Source organism: Aspergillus fischeri, genomic scaffold, assembly GCF_000149645.3.
Source record: "Aspergillus fischeri NRRL 181 1099437636259 genomic scaffold, whole genome shotgun sequence".
Taxonomy (NCBI): domain Eukaryota; kingdom Fungi; phylum Ascomycota; class Eurotiomycetes; order Eurotiales; family Aspergillaceae; genus Aspergillus; species Aspergillus fischeri.
The window spans coordinates 668,174-688,678 of NW_001509766.1; the positions used below are offsets into that span (position 1 = coordinate 668,174).

General features: G+C 51.1%; 6 protein-coding genes across 6 annotated transcripts, besides 2 other annotated features; 4 read left to right on the plus strand and 2 right to left on the minus strand.

Annotated features, from left to right (window-relative positions):
• Window positions 1–2,448: 2,448 nt before the first annotated feature.
• On the plus strand, window positions 2,449–5,928 carry NFIA_114310 (uncharacterized protein; the record flags this gene model as incomplete). The annotated part of the gene is made up of 2 exons (XM_001262795.1): window positions 2,449–2,999; window positions 3,096–5,928. 2 exons carry the CDS (start codon window positions 2,449–2,451, stop codon window positions 5,926–5,928), a joined length of 3,384 nt encoding a protein of 1,127 aa, XP_001262796.1.
• Window positions 5,929–5,995: 67 nt separating this feature from the next.
• Window positions 5,996–6,041: a microsatellite.
• A 1,227-nt stretch (window positions 6,042–7,268) lies between these two features.
• NFIA_114320 (phosphatidylinositol-3-phosphate-binding ubiquitin-protein ligase) lies at window positions 7,269–8,960 on the plus strand (the record flags this gene model as incomplete). Its single annotated transcript, XM_001262796.1, has 1 exon — window positions 7,269–8,960. One exon carries the CDS (start codon window positions 7,269–7,271, stop codon window positions 8,958–8,960), a length of 1,692 nt encoding a protein of 563 aa, XP_001262797.1.
• Window positions 8,961–9,923: 963 nt separating this feature from the next.
• Window positions 9,924–12,794, plus strand: NFIA_114330 (putative C6 transcription factor (War1); the record flags this gene model as incomplete). The annotated part of the gene is made up of 4 exons (XM_001262797.1): window positions 9,924–11,314; window positions 11,369–11,649; window positions 11,703–12,247; window positions 12,324–12,794. 4 exons carry the CDS (start codon window positions 9,924–9,926, stop codon window positions 12,792–12,794), a joined length of 2,688 nt encoding a protein of 895 aa, XP_001262798.1.
• A 730-nt stretch (window positions 12,795–13,524) lies between these two features.
• NFIA_114340 (Zn(II)2Cys6 transcription factor) lies at window positions 13,525–15,611 on the minus strand (the record flags this gene model as incomplete). Its single annotated transcript, XM_001262798.1, has 8 exons — window positions 13,525–13,661; window positions 13,731–13,830; window positions 13,882–13,988; window positions 14,058–14,516; window positions 14,584–14,851; window positions 14,907–15,223; window positions 15,315–15,509; window positions 15,581–15,611. Coding segments are annotated over 8 exons (1,614 nt in total), but the record flags the coding sequence as incomplete, so codon positions are not given.
• Window positions 15,612–18,455: 2,844 nt separating this feature from the next.
• NFIA_114350 (uncharacterized protein) lies at window positions 18,456–19,456 on the plus strand (the record flags this gene model as incomplete). The annotated part of the gene is made up of 2 exons (XM_001262799.1): window positions 18,456–18,570; window positions 18,669–19,456. 2 exons carry the CDS (start codon window positions 18,456–18,458, stop codon window positions 19,454–19,456), a joined length of 903 nt encoding a protein of 300 aa, XP_001262800.1.
• Window positions 19,457–20,041: 585 nt separating this feature from the next.
• NFIA_114360 (uncharacterized protein) lies at window positions 20,042–20,348 on the minus strand (the record flags this gene model as incomplete). Its single annotated transcript, XM_001262800.1, has 2 exons — window positions 20,042–20,110; window positions 20,169–20,348. The coding sequence occupies 2 exons, from the start codon at window positions 20,346–20,348 to the stop codon at window positions 20,042–20,044; spliced, it is 249 nt and encodes an 82-aa protein (XP_001262801.1).
• Window positions 20,169–20,199: a microsatellite.
• Window positions 20,349–20,505: the final 157 nt, after the last annotated feature.

Here is a 20,505-nt window from a genome sequence, read left to right on the forward strand (position 1 = left end):
TCTCCTGAAGGGCTATCGTCCTCCTGAGAATCCCTTTTGAGAGAACCAAGAATCAGACTCAACAGCCTGAGATCACTCCTCTTCCGAATAGTGAAAGAATACTTTGCTGACTTCGACGATACTAGTCGATGTTTCACCATGATCTCTTATGCAGGACGTGACCTTCAAACCACCTTTCCCGTTCATCACAAACTCTCCCAAGCTGAGGAGATGAGAATCGAGATTTGAGTCAAGGAGATCTGGGCCGAACTTCTGATGCAGGAATTGCAACACGCGTTCAACTGGTCCAACATGGCAATCTCGTCTCCAGACTCCCATATTGTTCCTGCGCATGAACCGATATGATGTACTCCTTGCGAGTCGACAGCGATCCTTCACACGTAGGTACAGTTCAGGAAGCTGACCGCATACGAGGATTCTCCGTTTGCGGTGGACCGCCTGATTTTGTACGCGTCTTACGCGAGTCCATCAACATCTTCATGAACTTCGGGCCATTATCATCACTTATGCTGCAAGGAGGGCAATTTACCGGGCAATCCACTGCCCAGTACGCCTTGAATTTCCCCAGCAGACTATCATGTCATGCATGAACTTGCCCGATGATAATGACGTGGTAGACCACACAGAGCACACCTTCTTGAGTCCAACATACAAAGGAGCCACTGGCGGACAACCAAGTCTACAGGAATCTTTCTGAATGGTTGGTTGAAATGAATCAGATGCTCATACAGAGCTCAATTGAGTTGAAGAACTATTCGAGAACTGACGGTCATTGTGCCTCATCAAAGCGATCAGGCTTTCAGGAGACCATGGGTGCTCCTTTGCTCATGATGTAATCCAGGACACAATATACCAACATTTCCCCTTACGCACTGCACCGATATCCAAATATATCCATGGTACGACCTGTGGATGCAAGGAGGGGCACTTGAAGACGATATCAGCCCTTCGCAACCCCTCTTCAAGTTGGGGATCGAACAATAAGTATTCCTGGACTCCCAAATGGGCGCCGTCCAGCTGGATTGCATGAATACGAAAGACGTCAGCACAGCAGATGCTGTGCCACTGGAGATCCTCGTTGATGGTGGTGTGCCTTCAACATGGAACTCAAGTGGGTATTCGGGCGCCCTCTAAAATCGCACAAATCTCACAAGGGAAAAAGCATCAAAATGGATAGTAATTCAAGGATAACAGTACATGATGAGAGCTGCCTACTACTGTATATTTTGTTGAGAATTCCCATAGCAGAACATTTGCTTGACTGCGGTCCGCAAACACCAGAGCTGCTGATAAAAGGGTGTCCAAAGTACCATGTGCGACGCGGTACAAGAGACATATATGACGGCTGTGAAACTACGTATTACAGCTTATCTGGAAAATCGAGAATCTATCTGACTTGCGTTTCATCAAAACATATGTCCGAATAATCGATGTTTATAATCCTACAACCAGACAATTATAAGACTTCGAAGAATCTACCTGTACCATTATGAATATGCTTTGATAATGGTATGGTAATGGTGATGTTAAGATAAGACGCGGCTGAGACAGTTTCAGTAGCTGTTGTCCAGTAGAATATCAAGGTTTAGCAGGTGGTGTCGAGCACATCTGCCGGTCAATAATAGTCATTGTTGTCATTGGTGTTAGAAGTGCCAGAATTGGTGCCCGCAGGTCTCCTCTCTCCTATCCTGTGTTTCTGTGTCAGAGTATGTGGTTATTAGCGAAAGCTCTCCGACTCTCCCTAATCTGGTCGGCGAGACGGTGGTTGTCTTTGTTTCCAAGTTTAGAATGCCACCTCTTACGATCCACCCCCAAAGCAACCAAACAAAGTCAGCAAACATGGCGCAGCAAGCCGCCAATAGGTCCAGACTGGACCAGCTCTTACGCAGTACCCAGCGCCAGGGCTCGCATTCCAACTTTTTTTTTTGCTTTTCATGTTTCTTCTCAATCGCTTCTCTTGTCATGTCTTGTCTATAGCCAGCCGATACTCTCCGTGTTTACGTTTTGGTGGTTCGAACTTTTTCGTCTCCTCCCCTCTCCGTCCCCGCGCTATCCCCTCCAAAGCCACGGTCGATTCCCCTAAACAGCGAACGAGATTGGACAGTACCCAGCTCGGGGAGAAAGCGAAGTGTCCAGCTCTAGGCAACTAACTACCCATCGCTGAATGACGTTTATTGGCTCTTTTGGATTATTACCGGCCCTCAATTGCCTTCTTCCCTTCGCCATAGCGCGTTCCCATCCTGACTGACCTCAACGAAGTCTTTGATGAGGACCTAGTCGGTGGGCATATATCATCCGAGGCGCGTCTGGGTACTGCTTCGACATCGTGGATTGATATCGCGGACGAGGGGGCTGACCTCCCCGAGGAGGTCATCCTAATCGCACGAGCTGGTCGTGATGTGTGCAGGTAACGATGCGGACCGGCATGGCACCTGGAGTCCTACGTTTATGTCTCATCAACGCGCAGACAACTTCTCCCGTAAAGACCGTCCGTTTCAGAACCGGGTCCTGGGAATATCTCGACGGCGGCGATGGCACATCCTGAGATCTACAAACCATGGAATAGCGGGCTTGTTGATGGTGTTGTTATTGACACTCGTATCATCGGCTCGCGCTGCGTTACTTAACTTCGAAAATTGTTTAGATGCGTCCATCATCAAGTCAAATCCTTTACAACTGCAGTTTGTTCCATTGGACGTGTCAGTCGTTTTCGATCTTCAGGACCCTCTTTATACTCTCAACGTCACGATATATGGCAATGTGTCTGGAACTGCCGATCGGTCATCGTCCTACCCATCTCCCGATGATCCCCGGTGGTCGAATCCCAACGATACTGTCGGGAAGATCGCTGATCTCAACACTGCCAACAACAAATATAGTACTCTTCTGACCGATGTGGATGTAGTCAGCTTCTCCCCATATAACGATGCCTCCAGATTCTGCGATGCCGTTACCCAAGGGGGTCCTTGCCCTTTGGGACCCGTCTTTTACGCGAATGCGTGAGTCTCGGCCCCCTTATTGAGCGCCTCGACGCATAGCATCACCTCGTCTGTTCCGTGTGCGTTCTGCTTTTACTGACTTGAGTTTTACTACAGGTCTAACTTGTCCGCGCTGCGCGCTTTCTCGATCCAGCACGACATGCAATCGGCCTACCGCTTTTCCACCCTCTCTTCAACTTTCAGAATCAAATCGGGCGACGCAGCAGCTACTGCGCTCGGATGTATAACCGTGGATATTACACCGGACCTTGGAACAACTTTGAAGAACGCTCTAGCCTACGTCCCCCTTGTCATCCTGGTGCTGGTCGGAATCGCCACAATATCTGCGGCAATGTACAGCCCATGGGGCACGACGAATTTCTTCCACTGGACAAGCAATTATGGCCGGGATGAGGATGTTCTGCGGCTTGTGACGCCGGGTTTTGGAGACTGCATGCAGTATATACAGTTCGCGGTCTTGACGGGTGCGCTCTCATTGGATTACCCTGGATACTATCAGCCAGTGGTCAGCCAAGTCGCCTGGTCCACGCTTATGTTCAACCAGAGCTTTGTCCATCCAGGACAGGGGCGAGAGCCTGTAATTGATGGGGTTTATGCCGTCAATGCCACATATGGGCTTGAGAGATTGGATCAGTATGTCGGCATGGCCACAGCAAGTGACGTTTGGGCCGGGATGATCATCTGGTTGCTCGTGATCCTGGGCATAGTCACCGTTTTGATCCAACTTGCGTTCGCTTTCCGTTGGCTTCACCACGAACTGGCGAATATCCCGGAGGAGGATCTTCGTTCGAAAAATATGCCGTTCACCGTGGGAAATGTGATTCGGATAGTTTTCAACTTTCTGTTCCTCCCCGTGGTGTCATTATCCTTCTTCCAGCTGGTGATTGCGGCCGAATCTCCAGCATACTCTGTGGCGCTCGCTGTTGTGGTTATTCTCGCATTATTGGTATTTTCCATCTGGACCGTCAGATTGATCGTGAGCACGCGCCCCAAGTCACACCTTTTCGACGACCTACCAACAGTGCTATTGTATGGACCTCTCTACAATACTTTCTGCGACGATGCCGCAGCATTTGCGGCAGTACCAATCTTCATCACTTTTGCTCGGGGTGTCGCGATTGGTGCTCTTCAACCATCCGGCATAGCCCAGATAGTTCTCCTCGCCATCTGTGAAGTTGTATATGTTCTCACCCTTGTGGCCTTCCGACCATTTCCACATCCCACGTCCATGAACCTTTATCATGCTTGTTTCGCCATCGTGAGATTCCTCACGATACTTCTCAGCGTCGTTTTCGTCCCTTCTCTTGGAGTATCGCAGGCAGCGCGCGGGTGGATTGGATACATCATACTCCTACTCCACGCTTTGGTACTTGTCTTTGGATTTTTCCTAAACGCACTGCAGACTTTGATCGAAGTGATAGCTCGACTCGCTGGCGCTGGCGGTTACGAGGGTGGCGCCACCCGCGGAGGACTCGTCAAGGTATTCGGCATGCGCCAACTCTCGCGACGTCTACCGAGGCGCGACGCTGCGGGGACACGTCAAAGCATGGCCTCCGACGCTGCCATGCTTGCGCACACGGACGATCGGATGTCCGCGCAATTCGATGGATCAAGACCAAGGAGCCTTTCAGGCAGCTTGCTCTTGAACAGAGCAACCGCAAGCGACGGTAGGGCCAGTGGAATCTTCGAATCAGGAAGTGCACATGGAGGGACGCATAGCCGTGCCAACAGCAGTGGATTGTATACTCCTACTACCCTTGGGGGTTTTCAGGGTGCTGGCTACCAGACGACAGGAAGCAACTCACCCAAGAGCAGTCTCATCTACGCCATGCAACCACATGACCCCTATTATAGACCCCCTCGGCCCCGTAGGAATAACGAACGAGGTGCATCTTTTGAGAAGGGCAGGACAGTCTCCCGCACAGTTTCAAGGTCGGGTAACTTGGGCGATATGGATGACGATCTCATTGAGGGTCCCTCAATCTCCGGAAGGGGTACACCTGTGCCTGCGTATATCCCGGCACCCAAGGACGATCTTGACTACGATGATTCAAGACCGTCCCGGAAGGACTATGCCGTCCGTGAAGTAGACTTCTACTACCGAGTGCGAGGGCCTCCACTTTCCCAATCTGGGACAAGAAAGTTGAAGACTGGCCCCGCAGATCCAACGGGCCCGGTTTCCTCCGCCACAGGCTTTTTCCGAAATCTTTTCAGGGGAAAAACAAAGGAGAAAGGCAAGGGATTTGAAGTCGTCCGCAGCACGAGAGCTCCTCCCCCTGGCCTCTTTCCCGAGGGAGATAGTTTCAATGAGCCGTACAGGGATGAGCCCGAGGAGCAGCCATCCCCTGATCATGAACGCCAGGCTGCGGAGAACGATGTGGAGGAATCTGACTCGGGAGACGACGCCAACTCACCGACTAAGCGGCCTTCCATCAGCTTACCACAACTTGACATCGGCGGTGCTATCGAGCTTCCTAGCCGGCTGGGGTCGCGGCGTAGCTCTTTAGCACCCTCCGTGACACGGCGGGATTCTGTCAATGCATTTGATCTGGAGAATTCTCAGTCCCTACCCGTGGTTGAGGAAGCCGCCTCGACGGGCGTCTCAACACCCGAACTTCAGCGCGACACTACGCGCTTTCCGACTAGTCAACTTCAGCCGTCTTCCGGTGCCGGTCGCCTGCCATTCAGCGCCAACAGCTCACCTTCTCGGGATCGGAATCTCTCAATCGCTTCCACGATTGGGTCGAGATCATCCAGTCGCCGAGTCGGTCATGATGGCAATGATAAACCTGAACGTCCGTCGAGCGTGGGTTATGTTGCTCAGCACCGAACCTCGGATTACATACACCAGGCCAGTCCGGACGAGCCCACCTTTGCGGGAAGTGCAGCTGAATTAGTGGATGAAGCTCCTCATGGAGGAGTGCATTAAGTCGTCATTTCCAATGTCACTCACCTTCGACATCCGACTCACGAATCTCCTTTCTACTTCGCCCTCGTCCCCTTTTCGCACCTCTCTTCCCCTCTTCGCACCTCTCTTCCCCTCGAAAAATAATACGTATCGGCGTTTGTGATATACTACCGGATCTTTTCTGTTTCTTTCTCTTCGTTTTTTTTTTGCGCATCGCCTTGAGGGTAGCGGCATTTAGCGAAGTTTGACCTTTTTTCCAGCTTATTTGACGGTGGCCTCGACATACGACGAAGCTACCAGGGCATCTTGTTAGACCAGTCTAATTCTGTTTCAAGCGTGTGATTTATCGAGGCCCAGTGCAACAGAGGGCCCACACGATTGTACATTTGGGGGTTTCTTTTCCTGTATGACATCCTTAGGCAATAGTTTATTTTAACTATATTGAATGGTAACATGATGCTTGTGGATCTACTTTTATATTTGGTCCCGATTGTTTCACAAGCTCCTGACCACTGTTAGCGATGTCGTCGGTTGACTCATTTAAACCTGAAGACAACAAAGTGATGTGTCACGCTACAACTCCAAACAAACACAGCATTCTCCTATCGCCACACCGAGGATCTGCTGACACCAACGCCTGTATGAGAGCAACAATCATTCTCCTTGATCATCCATTACCATTAATCCCATGCGATTTTCACGGTCAGGCATCCGACATGATCGTGTCATAATAAATCCTAGCAGCATTGAGATCAAGCATGTATGCGAATGCAGCAACATCCCAGTCTCGCCGCCGTTTGTAAGCTTGCGAGGAGCCCCGCGGCGAATTCTCGGGTTGGAGTGATTAGGCACGTCCGCGTTGTCTTCCGCACCTAGTCTTTTCTCTAGCTTTGTGCTTCGTGCGTCCCTTCTTATTTCTGCTTGTTGCTACAGATGACCTTGGAATCTTTTTTCTGATGGTTTACTCAATCTTGGGGTTATTGTCCTGTCTGTTGTCTCGCAGTTGCTGGCTTACTGTCACGAGACCCTTGATAGTCGGTCATTAAGGTCCGGGCACCATCAGATCCTCGCAGCCTCCTCGCTTCGCATAGATAACGAAGTTGCCATTCTTCATTGCGCTACCTCTTTCTATCTCTTTCCTCAAGTGTCGAATATACACGACACTTTGAAAGTAACTCGATCATCTACTATCTCCACGCCAGTCCGCATCGTCAGATACCGCACAGCTCCCCGCACCCATCCTGGAATTTCCACGCCACACGGTCAATGACGGACCGTCGTCCAAACGGCGGAGACTGGTCTCCTCTTCAACTGCAGGGAGTCCAAGCTTGAGGTCCTCTTCCTCTACATTTCCAAGGCTCATGTCTTCGTCGTCGTCGAGTACCGCTTCCTCCGCTTCTTCTACACCCGCGGCTCCACCCGCCTCATTCTTCATTCCTGGTCCTACCGGCGCTGTCCCCAGGCCTCATGCTAGCTCAGAAACATCCAGTGCTGGCACTGCTTTTGATAAACGGTCGGAACGGCGACGGTCAACACTCTCTGGGTCGGACCGGAAGAGAAGGCTGATCAATCTCGAGGGGGATGGGTGGCCGCATCGCACAGGGTCCCACAGGATGATGGAAGCAGGATCGAGTAGCCGGGTGGCAGTGGATAGCAGGTCTATCCAGCCTGCATCGTCGCATGCAGCAGCGACTCCTGCAGTTCCTGGTTCCTCGTTTGCTACACCTATCGAACTATCATCTTCGCCACCGCAGCCGTTGCCTGAAAGACCGGACAATATGCACCGAACTTCCTGGTCGCAAGGCGCCAATGGATATATGGAGTATATACGGCCCCGATGGCAACCTGATTCGGAGGTTACGAACTGCCCGATATGCGGAACAACGTTCAGTTTCTGGTACAGGAAGCACCACTGTCGGAAGTGTGGACGGGTTGTTTGTGCGGCTTGTTCTCCTCATCGGATTACGATACCTAGGCAGTTTATCGTCCGTCCTCCGGAGTCGAATCGCTCGCCTGCAGCGAATTTGATACCCGCGCGGGCAGCTCAGGTCATCAATCTGGATGGGGAGGATACATCGCAATCACCGGTGGCGATTAACCCAGCCCTCGGCGGTGGCGAGGAGGTACGACTCTGCAACCCGTGTGTGCCAGACCCGAACCCGGAACCGCTTCGGGGTTACACTGCGGTTCGAGGAGGTGGTGAGCAAGGGACGAACTGGGGCAGGGGGCCACCGAGCCAAGGTCGACACCGGTCTTATCACTCCATGTCGACATCTACGAGACAGTTTCCTTATGATGCATTCGTAAGTCTTGTCAACTCGAGAAGCCGAGTGTTAGACACTGACAAGATCTCCCCTTTCCAGACGGAGTCTTCTTCTTCACGATTGAATCGGCGATCAATAAGCTCGAATGATTACACAGGCTTGGGCGGTGCTCTAGGCGGCGTGTTCAGTTCCAGCTTACAAGAAAGACCAATGCGATATGGGTCATTGCCCGGTTCGCAGTATTCTAACCGGCATGTTAGCTCGTCGGCGCGTCCCTACTTAGGCTACTTTCGGGCACACCGCCATTTCCCTCCACCGGCACCTGAAGGGACTAGTGTATCTACTGGGGGATCGTTCAGTACAACTGGTGATGATCACGATTCTCACGGGCGCGTCTTTTATCCACCGCGGCGCCATGTTGACGAGAGCGATATTTGTCCCATATGTAGCGACGAACTTCCACCGCTGGGGGAGAATGGTAACGAGGATGCCCGGGAAGCACATATCCGTGAGTGCATCGAGAGCCATGGCCGTGGCACGCGGTCGGCGTCTCGAGGAGGGAGTCCAGTAGCTGCGTCTCCTGTTCCAGTTCGCATGCTTGCATTCACTGCTACGGAGAAGGATTGTCTAGGACAGGATGGTGCCGTGCAAGAATGCACGATTTGTATGGAAGACTACGAGGTCGGTCAGCTGCTGGTACGCCTGGAGTGTCTATGCAAGTTTCACAAGAGGTGCATTGTAGAATGGTTTGAGCGCAAGAAGGAGTGCCCTGTGCACAAGGTGGCTTGAAGATCCGGCAAGTACGCCGCGCATCCTACCTCCACACGACTTTCCCATGTTACGAATTGCAGTCCCGCACCTTTTTGGAGTCGATGCTCTCTGGTATAGCATCGATAACGGTCATCTTACGATTTTTGATACTCAGCAGCATGGCTATCTGGTGGATATTGTCGTTTTCATTTCATAGAGCTAGCGTTTCTTATGTTGAGATGTCAGTTTGGCTTTTGCTTTGAGTGTTTGATTGGAATTGGATGATCAGGCTTTGGCGTTTATGGTTCTGCGGAGACTCCTCTCATATATCCCTATCAAATATTTGCTAGAATATGGATTCATTTTTGGACAATCAGCCGCCAGCTTCCTCTCAAAAATTGGATCACTCAATACGTATTAAATATCGGGATTGAAATAGCAGATAAGCTGGTTTATGGAAGATGCAAGTGATGGTCTTGAACTACCGAGTACATAAAACGTGGAAGAGGCGAAGGTCACTTAGTATGCGTCCCGAGTCGTGACAAATCAACTTCTGATTACCTTGGGCAGACCTGCTCCATCCAACGGCCGTCAAACTAACGTCCTACTACAGGGTCCTTTCCATCAAACGACACTATCTCCTTTTTGCCAATATATTTACCTGCTATAAGCTTGGAGCAAATGCTTAGATTGATACTGCGAAAGGCTGGATCGTGATCTCCATCTCCCGACTAATCCCCACTGATCGGTCATCGGTGGCCCGACTGACCGTTTTCCCGACTATCTGCAAGGGAGCTCGACTCGACACTCCGATTGCAGCTATTATTTATCCGATTCAAATCATCCCAGGTAAGCTGAGTCAATCTCTCTTTGCTCAACGTCCACTGGATGACTCTGAATTTGCGCGCATCATGTCTGAGACAACGATGCAGAGCTACCTGCTGACAATGCCACGGGCATCCGCAGAGTCCGCGCTTGCTTGCACTCGCAGCCCCGCAAGCAATGGACATCGATCCGCGTCTACGTATCGGTCGTGACAAGAATGCTCCGGAAGGAGCGCAGACCAGCCACACATACGTTCCAGCTACTGCATCAAGACAAGGAGAACGCACTCCTACTACCGCTCCTTCGACGCATCCTCCCGGCGACTACCCTGACCCGCCGTCGTCCCACTTCTCCCCGAGCGAGCAGGTACACTCCGCGTCGTCCGCCTCAGGTAGCCACAACCACTACGCTGCATCGAATACGCAGTCGACCTCGCCTCATGGGTATTATCCCAGCGGGCCGGTGCTTGGAAACGCATCGACCGACCCTAACGATCCATACGGGGATCCGAAGCGGCCGCGCGCTTGCGAGGCATGCAGACAGCTCAAAGTTCGATGCGAGCCGGACCCGAGCAATCCGAACGGATCGTGCAAACGGTGTGCCAAAGCTGGGAGGTCGTGTGTCGTGACGGCGCCGACTCGCAAGCGTCAGAAGAAGACAGATAGTCGGGTTGCGGAGCTGGAGAGGAAAATCGATGCGTTGACGGCAAGTCTGCAGGCGTCGCAGGGTCAGGACTTACTCCCGCCAATGAGGCCTGCGGTCGAACCGCGGGAGGAACATCAGGGGAGACGGTGGCTTGGAGGCGGACAGCCTGCGCCGAATGGGCCGACATATTTGAGTCCTCCCGTAGATCTGGCGGGCAGCAAAAGGCATTCCAGCGGGGAGGTCAAGGAACCGAGGGAACCCGCGTCTACAGCAGTGTACCCTCGCGGGCATAGCCCCCTCAAAGAGCAAACGATGGAGAACGCGCCCTCGAGGCAATGGCGTGGTCCGTGGTCGTGCTCAGAGTCTGCTTCCAAAGCGGACGCGGGGACTTCCGAGCCTGTCGATGTAATCGACCGAGGACTCGTCAGCCTCGCGGTAGCTTCGGAGGCTTTCAATAGATTCGTGACTCATATGGCGCCTCAGATGCCATTTGTGGTATTCCCTGCGGGCACGACGATGAGCGATGTACGAAAATCCAAACCGGCGCTCCTGCACGCTATTATCGCGGTCTCTATCGGCGCCATACAGCCCGATGCTCAGCTCGCGTTGCTGGAAGACTTCTACAAGACTGTCGCAGAGCGAATTGTGGTTAAGGGTGAAAAGTCCTTTGACCTGGTGCAGGCTTTGGTAGTCTCCTGCAACTGGTACACTCCACCTGACCATTTTGAGAAGCTGAAATTCTACCAATTGACTCACATGGCAGTCACTTTGGCGATGGATCTTGGGATGAACAGGAAGTTGTTGGTTAGGAACAAGCCTTTACCGATGTTCAAGGATATGGTTATGAAGAAGCCACCTTCAATGAATCTTGATTCCCCGGAGACACGACGGACATGGCTTGGTTGTTATTTCATGGCTGTCCAGTAAGTCTTCCTGTCACGACGGTCATCTTAGTACGCTTGCTGACCTTCTGGCAGAGTTGCTGTTTCTCTAAGGCGTGTCCTGCTCGTCCGGTGGCAGCCATATATGGACGAATGCGTGTCGATTCTGGAAAACTCTCCCGATGCATTGCCTTCAGATAAAGCAGTGATACAGTGGGCGAGACTTGCGCACATGACTGAGGATATCAATTTCCAGTTGTCCTCCGATGATACCGTCTATGTGCCCTTCACAGATCCGAAGGTTCAATACACGGTGAAGGTGTTTGAAAAGCAACTGGAGCAGTGGAAGAGAGAGACTCCAAAGGAAATCTATACTCGTAAGTCCGGTGGCCACGCTGTACATTACCCAGCTTAACTGACCAACGTACAGCTATCATGAAACAGTCAGAGCACATCGTGAATCTTTACATATACGAAAACTCCATGTTGATGGAGACCGGTGACGACCGGAAGAAAGCAGGAGAAGAGTATACCAACGCCGCTTATATGCATGCACTAAGCGTCTGTTTGACATCCATTCATCAAGTGCTAGACACCACTTGTTCCGTTGATATCAAGGACCTGATCTCCTTACCAACCGTCTGCCTCGCAAGAGTATCATTTGCTGCAGTCTCCCTCATCAAGCTATATTCTGTCGTTTCATTCCCCGGGAGCCAAATAGGACAGGTCATTGATCCATCCAGTCTCAAGGTTGAATACTACCTCAACAAAGTGATTGATCACTACGCCGCAGCAGGAGAGCTTCCTGGGGGCCGAACACCGGGCAAATTCTCTGTGGTCCTCGCCATGCTTCGGAGTTGGTTCGTCAAGCGCAAAGACCATAACCGAGCACTGAGAGAAGCATTCGGGGGAGGACCAGTCTCTTGTACCACGATGGATCTCTCAGAGCCCCACGAAGGAGACAAGGCCCAATCGGTACGATTCGCCTCCGTGACCCTCCTGATCCTACGATAACTCGCTATAAGCAGAATATAACTGACATCTCACACAGGGTCAAACCCCCCTTCACCTCCTCAGCGAGGTTGCCAACAGCCGCTCCGCTACAGCCCATCCTTCCTCCCACCACCGGCCAAGTTACGCCTCTCAATCCTCCGCCGAACCCATCACCCAGACACCATCCTCCGATTTGACCGCGCAAACCGTCCCGTCTAGCACTGCTACCGACTCAGACCCTTGGACTCAGTACCCGTCCGTCTCCCTCTCATCCGTGACAACCCAGGCTCAACAGCAAGCCCAATCGCGACAGTTCTACTCACCTTTCAGCTCGAATTACCAGGATATGTCGTCTTACCCTGACGGGGGCAATATGATGATGTCCGCGATGAACCAGGGATTTTTTGTGCCAGAGTTAGGAATGCAGGTTGGGTTCGACTCGGGGAATATGTTTGCGCTAGAGCACCTGCTGACAGATGGGCTGTTGAACCTTCCACTACCGGCTGATGTGGGAATGGGGTATTATTGATATTGAGATTTTACAGCCGTTACTCAAGAGGAAAAGTAATGGAACAGGTTTATAGATATCCCCTGTTCTTGGCTACTGTTTATTCCAGCGTACTGTCGTATATGTATGAAGATCATTTCGGTTCGTTTGTATGTCAGGCCAGCTATATAATATATCCAGGGTATTTTCCTCCCTTACTCTTAGCGGCTAGCGTACAGGGATCTTCAATGATTCACCTCGCTGTCTCCTGTTTTGCGTACTCCGTGGTAGAAGTAATGTTCCGGAACTGGGTTGTTTGAATGGTTCAAGAATAAGTGCAGTTTGCAGCGTGGACACGGTGAAGAACTCCCACATAGGAGCCCCACACAGGAGCGATCTATTTCCCAGAAGAGTTAGGACATGGCTCCACTTAATATGCCGCAATTCTTGTCATCTTATCCTGAAGAGGAAATTATTGCGGCCAGAACACGGTGCATCGAATCGCCGTTGCGGACGGCTTGCGGTGCATTACCGCCTTGGGCGTAGATCATGTGGAGAGTCCCTTGAAGCCTTGCAGGGGGTTACTCCGAGACGGAAAGAGAGTTGGTAGGTTTTAAGATTGTAGGTTGGGCACCGGAAGGGGGGACGCTAATTTGGACGCGTAAGTGAAAACCTGCGCGTTCGGCGGTAGTTCGAGCGGCCTGTTTATGTCGATCAAGTACTGGGTATGAAGATGTGGACGGGAAAACTCCCAGAGACATCGCGTTTCTCGTCAAGTTGCGGTGAACCCCCAGTCGTGGCTCAGTTTTTGCACCTCGAATGCCCACGGCCAACCGTTTTCTGCCTCTGTTTTGCGAAGGAGAGCAAGGAGGCAATTCTGTGCCAGAGGATCGAGGATCCACGAACCGCCTAAAAAGGAATTAGCGGCTCGTTAGGGCCTGGAGATTTTCCCGAACGTTTCCCACTGGGAAGACTTACAGGCACAGAGCGCGTGGCAGGCCATGATGCGTACTGATGGGTCATCGTCGGTTGAGAGGGCAATACCGAAGATAATGCCGAGATTCGTCAGAATATCATCCTGCTGGGTGTCAGCAATTATGCTTAATTAGGCAACCTGTTGAAAACAGACCTTGATCCTCCTCACGATATGCTCTGGTGGGTTGCCAGCATGCATCGTGTGTAGTTCATGCTCCAGTAGTAGAGTCTTTGCCATACAAATATGCTGTATCGCGGTAGCTACGCTCGCGATATAACAGTCAGCTCGGAACCTCGATTTCTCATGAAGCTGACAAGTCTTGAGCTTACCATGTAAAGGTGTCGTATACCATATGACGGGAAACGGCCTGTGATTATGCGGGTCGGCATGCGAGAAATGTAATGGCTGGAAAGTTTCCGGCTTCTCCGACTCCCATATTCGGATTTTTCTTTTCAATGCGACACCATCAACCGTGTCTAAACGTATTTGGTGATTCGCGCCATAGCAATAATTGATTGTCTCAGCTAGAAGCCACGTAGCCCTATGCGTCCAATCTCGTTCGGCTAGGGGATTCTTGCTCTCCCACATTTGGCAAAGGCTTTGTCCAAAGGGGCTGAGCGTCAACCGTAGGGGATTATGGTGCGAAAGTGCAAACTGAATATCCTGCATCAAAAAGACCCAAAACGATGCCTCTGCAAGACCTCCGGAGACTGCACAGTCGACCTGAGAGCTGAAATAAACTGAACCGGCTAGGAGGTGTCGCTGCTGATCGGTGGAGGGAGCGTGAGCTGTAAAGGCGTGCCAATGCATTAGTGATTCGGTTCATGTAATTTCTCGTTTATCCCTCGCACGCACAAGAAATCTGCTCAAAGAAGCGTAATATCACCGTTGAAGCAAGAACAACCTCGATGCTGATGCCGAAGTTTCTGTTCTCTAGCGCGGGAAGAAGGATCGCGATACACCTTTCGTGATATTCATCTGCGACATTCGGGGGTACTGAGTTCTTGGTGTGGGAGAGATGGCGAGCCGCAATCGCCAAGCACGCATAGAGAAGGAGTGGACAGGAGGGTGCCCGTTCCACCACGTCTACCGAGAAATGCGTTTCATGGTCGCTCACGTCCAGCTAGATAACTGTAGTTAGCCAGAGGGCTCACGAAATCGAGAGAATAGGACAGTACCCATGCACCCAAGGAGTTTCGGAAATGTCGTAGAAGGAAGGCTTCATTGAGACTGGCCAATTTCTGACGGCTGACCAGAGCGTCTGGGGGTAGAAGAGAATCGGTCACATTGGGAGTAAATTGTCCTGTAATCCCCGACCAGCGTGGAATACTTGGGGAAGGAGAAGGGTTCACAGCGTTGACGATCGCCGACGAAGCGAATGCTGTACCAGACGAGGATCGACCCTCAGGCACCGCCTCAAGGAAGGATGTTGGCATCCCTACCGGAATAACATGATAATCAGCAGCCGTGCGGTCGGTCTCGTCTTCGAAATCGACTGAATGATTGTAAGACACCCCATCAGTGTCAGTGCTGGCCCATTCCTCGTTTCAAACCTGAGAATCATGCAAGCTTCGGGTTGGACGTACCTTCTGGGGGAGTTTTGACCCAAACCTGGTCGTCAGGAAAAGTCAAGTCACTCTCTCCATAGCGAGGGGGACCCTTTGGCCTCAGAGATGGGTTCTGACCGTGTCGGAAAGTGACCTCCTCCGGTTTTGTTGGTGCTGGAATACACTTCCGCCCTGATCGCTGACAACGCAGACATTCCGTACCAGTTTTATCACCTAAAGTTCGCTGTCAGATATTTGGACCTCTTAGACTAGTCGTGCAGTTCGAGAGTAATAGTGATATTTACATTTCAGATGGCGCTGGCGACAAGTGAGACTTTAAGAGACATCGCACCACGTTAGCGACGGCCAAGATAAAATAGTGCGACTGACAAGCAAAGGCACCAAGAGACAGGATACAAGGAGCATTGACTGACCATCCCCTCATCACGTTGTCCTGAGGATGGTCATCGACAGGCAACTATAACAGCCATGGATGAGATGGAAACATCTACAGGTGTCTGAACCGATCTGTGAGGTGAGAAAGGCGTGGTAAAGAAAGGAAGATTGGAAGGAAAGCAAAATATGCGAGGAAGAAGAGAGAAGCACTAAAACGCGGCTAGAGGCCGGCCACCCTAGCGATAACAAGTGATGATGCTGATGAATGGTCGAATAAAGCCTGAGTGGCCTGTTGGTTTGTGCAAAGCGGATCGTGCGGACCAAGATACTCTGCGGGTCAACGCCGAATGAGAGAGAAAAAATGCAGTGCACAAGGACTTGGCCTAGCGAGTGATACTGATTTAAAGAAACGAGGAAGCATGGCTGTCTTTCATAGATCTGCAAAGGCAGACACAGGGATGTTGTTAGGCCAAGTGACTTCCTACCACATCGTTCCAAGGATCGCAGTAGGAGTGTGTGATGAAGTCCATGAAGAACGTCCAGACTGCTACAGGCCGACGGTCTCCTTCTCCAACTGGAATAGCGACCTACTCAAGCTTCAAGGCCGGATTGGAGCGCTGCAGAGCCGATGGCGTTCTCTCCGACAAGCGCATGGCGATTAACATGACCGCCTCTGATCACTGCCGAAACGAGAAAATCCTCACAAGCCTATTATTAGGGAGGACCCATCCTCCTCAACGGTGCAATTAGGCTCAAAGTAAGCGAAGCAGAGTCTCGGTACTTGTGATGATTCACTTTCCGAGCCTCCGTATGGTTACTCCATCCTTCAACCTTCAGGGGGACCCCTTTGGTCGGCCGAGTAGACTATTCATCCCTGACTCCTCCACAATGAACCTTGGTTGCCATCGACGTAGTATCAGCGGCCCCACTGTCTTCGTGAAATAGAACCTAGTGCCAAATATCCTTTGATCTGGACTCTACCGATGTACATCATTCCCGCTAGTCGTGGGGGTTCACGACTGGATATTGTTCCGGACGGGCACACCTTTAAGGCTAAAACCAGTAAACGGCCCTTTAAGACGAGATGAGTCCAGCTCCTATTCGGCAAAAAATCTGCCTTACTATGCGATAGCTCATTTCATCCGCCAATAAACCGGTGAGATTGATAAAACCCTTCCACGCCAGGTCTACGTTAGGAATGATCGTGTCTTCGTGTGATGGGCTTGACAAACGCACCTCCATCTTTATGACCAGATGTCACGTGACTGAGTACTGATCCCATCCTCGAGTTGTTGTTAAATGCTCCTTCCGACTCACTTCAGGAGAAAAGGCGACTAGGCAAAGAGTCAAGTATAAACTGACTCTGTGACGATTCTGAAACCGGCTCTCCGCCACCAATGTCTCAGATGATCGGGCGAGAGGAAGGAGGAAGTTCGACAGCACCGTGCTGAGTAGCCCGAGCCCCGTGCGTCTTTTGGTTTCATGATTGCGTTTTGTGTTTCGAATCGAGGCTCCATTTCTAGCCAGACTAGAACGGCTAGTCGAATGGGGAACCTCCAATTGTGGCCTTATCAGGCAAGAGAATAATCATAGTTCTCAGGTGATGTTGTGATGTTGACGCTGTGTGATGCTAAAAGCACTGGGGCCTGTAAACAGACATATTTCACATGATACCCACGTGATATTTCCAGTTTTCTATGAGAAAGCATGACCTTTGTTTGGTCCTTGGCTTGGCGCTGTGTACTTTATCATCCCAAACATAGAAGTTGAAGACTTCGCAATCGTTTTCAAGCAGTACCAGACATTTTATCCCTGTTCCTGTGTTGAAAAGCCGTTGGAAGCCTCATAGGCGAGATTTGAGCGGCTACCACTTACATTACAGAAAACAGACTGCTAGCTTCTTCCTGTTGAGGCGACCGTTTGTGACGACGTCCACTTCCATTTGCACCAGAAAATGTAGATAGAAATTACAGATTTATGGGTCTCCGAATATATGGTGATCTCCGGTGAGATTGTCGATCAATTCTGCATTCAGGGTTCGTTCGCGACTGACTTGCCGGGCCAAACTTTCGCGCGGCAGTTGAGTAGCAAAATGAACACTCGGTATCCTTTATGAGGCTAATGAACTTGTTTTGCGTTGCTCTCAGCCTCTCGCCCAGGTAAGCCAGCACGCTGAAGGATAAGTAAGCAAATCTACGACCCAGTGGGCGAAACGGTGATGGATGCGCGTCGCCGGAATTCACACTCTTAGCCTATGGGCCTCCTTTGATGAGGCTTATTATGAGTAACTGCTTCACCAATCGTTGTCCTCAGGATAGGCTGTGTTTGGCTCCATATGTGACTTGGATTTTGATTTTGACATCATAAGCATATCAAGCAGCGAAGCTGAGCAAAGGAGGAATGGCCTCCACAACATCAGCATGCTTCACTGTAGGCTCAGGGACTGATATTGCCGAACGGAATATCCGCTTCGGCCACTTTATCAGAAGGATTAAATGGCCGATTGGACTCTATGTGGCATCATGGTTCGTCAGCGGCTGAATATCTCTGCTACTTCTGATTGAGATCACTTCCAAAAAAGCATGCAGGGTGGTTCTGCCTGAGTTTTATACTTTCAAGAAGGTTGTCTCTTCGAACCAGTCTTGCATTGTCAACGAGAGGTACTCGGAATAGACCAGTATGAAGATTCTCTGCCTCCATCCTTGGTGAGCCTGCCATCTCTGCTACCTTTTCTTATGTGCATTCCGTGCCTGCGACATCGGCTTACGATGAATCGTACTTGATATGGGAACATCTGCGGTGATATTTGAGAAGCAGATATCGAATATCTGCAGTCTGATCGGCGAGACTCACAATTATGTCTTTTTTGACGGTCCTCTGAGATGTGGACCGGCAAAAGGTATGTGTCTGTTGGGGGACGGGGAGAGAGATCAGCACAAGGAAAGACAGAAGAAGATGAAAAGATGAATATAAAATCTCACTGATAGTCTTGAGTAGGACTGCCGGCTATCGAAAAAGGACCCTTCTACAGTTGGTACGAGGGTCTATCCTGTGGCGAAGTCAAGACAGCGAGCGACCTTGTATGGGATATCATCGATGAAGAAGGCCCTTTTGATGGAGTGATTGGCTTCAGCCAGGGTGCTTCGTTGGCTCTGCCCATCCTATACCACCATCAGATCAATCGCCCCCACCAACCGCCACCGTCTTGCTTTGCGGTCTTTCTTTGCTCCGTGCTTTCGATATCCCCTGACCCAAAGTTCGACGCGGATATTTTCGACAAGTACAGCCGATACTACAGGTCATCTGACGAGCCAGGGCTTGAGGGTAACATGGCAAATATCAGCGAAGAGGATGATGCAGTGGAAGAAGAGAAGAACAGCATGATGAAAAAGGTTCCGAAACGCCGCGTCATGCTGCTATTACCGGGCCAGAAAAGAGCATTGGCGAACGACGTGGTTGGTCTCCTTCGTCAGTTGTATGAGAACGCAGCCTGCCACGACGGGACTGCCCAGAAACTATGGAAGCTGAGGGGAGGTGACGAAGGCTTCCCGCGGGTCTACCATCCTCTAGTGAACAAACAGCGCATTTCTATCCCCACCGTGCACGTCATCGGTCGATCAGATCCCCTGCGGCGGCAGAGCGAATTGCAAGCCAGGCTGTGCAACAAGAGCCTGGCTCGAGTAGTGGAGATTTCCGGGGGCCACCGAGTGCCTCGGACCTCGAGCGACCTGCACTCAGTGGCATTTGCAATCGAGTGGGCCATCCGAATGGCTCAGCTGCAGTAAATCCAAGAGTAATGGGGGAAGCTGGACCTTGTTTTTTGCCCTTGCCTTTCTCTAGAAGAAGAAAAATTTATCATCTGAGTATTGTTAGTACCATCTGCACTTCAAATAGCCTAGTCAGTCAATGCTGTTATTTGACCAGTTTGAGATTTTGAGGTTTAACTCTTCCCACGCCTCCTTTGTAAACCGCCTTACCTGTACTTCTGGCTTATGCATGGCCGTCTGACCATTTGCAGGATAGATTCCTGCAGCAAGAAAAGAGTCATCTCGATGGTTAGGACTAATAGTCCGATTACCGTGAACGGAGATACTAGGATGTTCTTCTACATTTCCTTGATTGAGATAGATGCCTGCAAACAGCTTTAATTGTTGTTTCTATCTACGCGAAGTCCAACTCAGCCCTATTCCACCCCCTCAGCTGATTCTCGTTCCTCTCCGAATGAACATAGACCGATCTGGCCTATTAGTTCAGGAAAATGCAGAGATGGCAACGGCATAAACCGCATCCAGCTGAGCAGCTTCCGAGGCAATGGTGGACGCATCTCCTGCCCGTGACCTTCCGCTGCAGCTGCGTCGAGAGGTCATCAGTCAGACCCTGGAGGGTTTCGAGGTCCGACAAGACGACGCTGGTCGCACCGGCGGATCCGAACAAGTTTTCTTCAGATCGTCGTCAGTGATGGAGTTTTAGACACTCGCAGCGTTCAGTCGACCATACCTTGTCGATGATCTTGTCGATGATCTTGTCGAGGAGCGTAACAATGCTCGGCTCAAGGCCTGTTACTGCCTTGGTCACGGTCGTGCTGTCGGGGGCCCCAAACACAGGGGAGGCAGTCAGATCAATGATGGTCTTGTTGAGTGCATCTGACAGAGTCATTTCATCCTGCTGGACGCTCATGGCACCAGTTAAAGTGCCGTTGAAGTTCGCGACTGTCGTGCTGAGCGTTGACAGACGGTCCGAGATGCTGCTCAAGTCCGCAAGAATGGTGGAGGCGTCTCGCAGGGCCAAGAGACTATGCCGAGATGCTAATCCTCCAGCATCATTACAACACCCA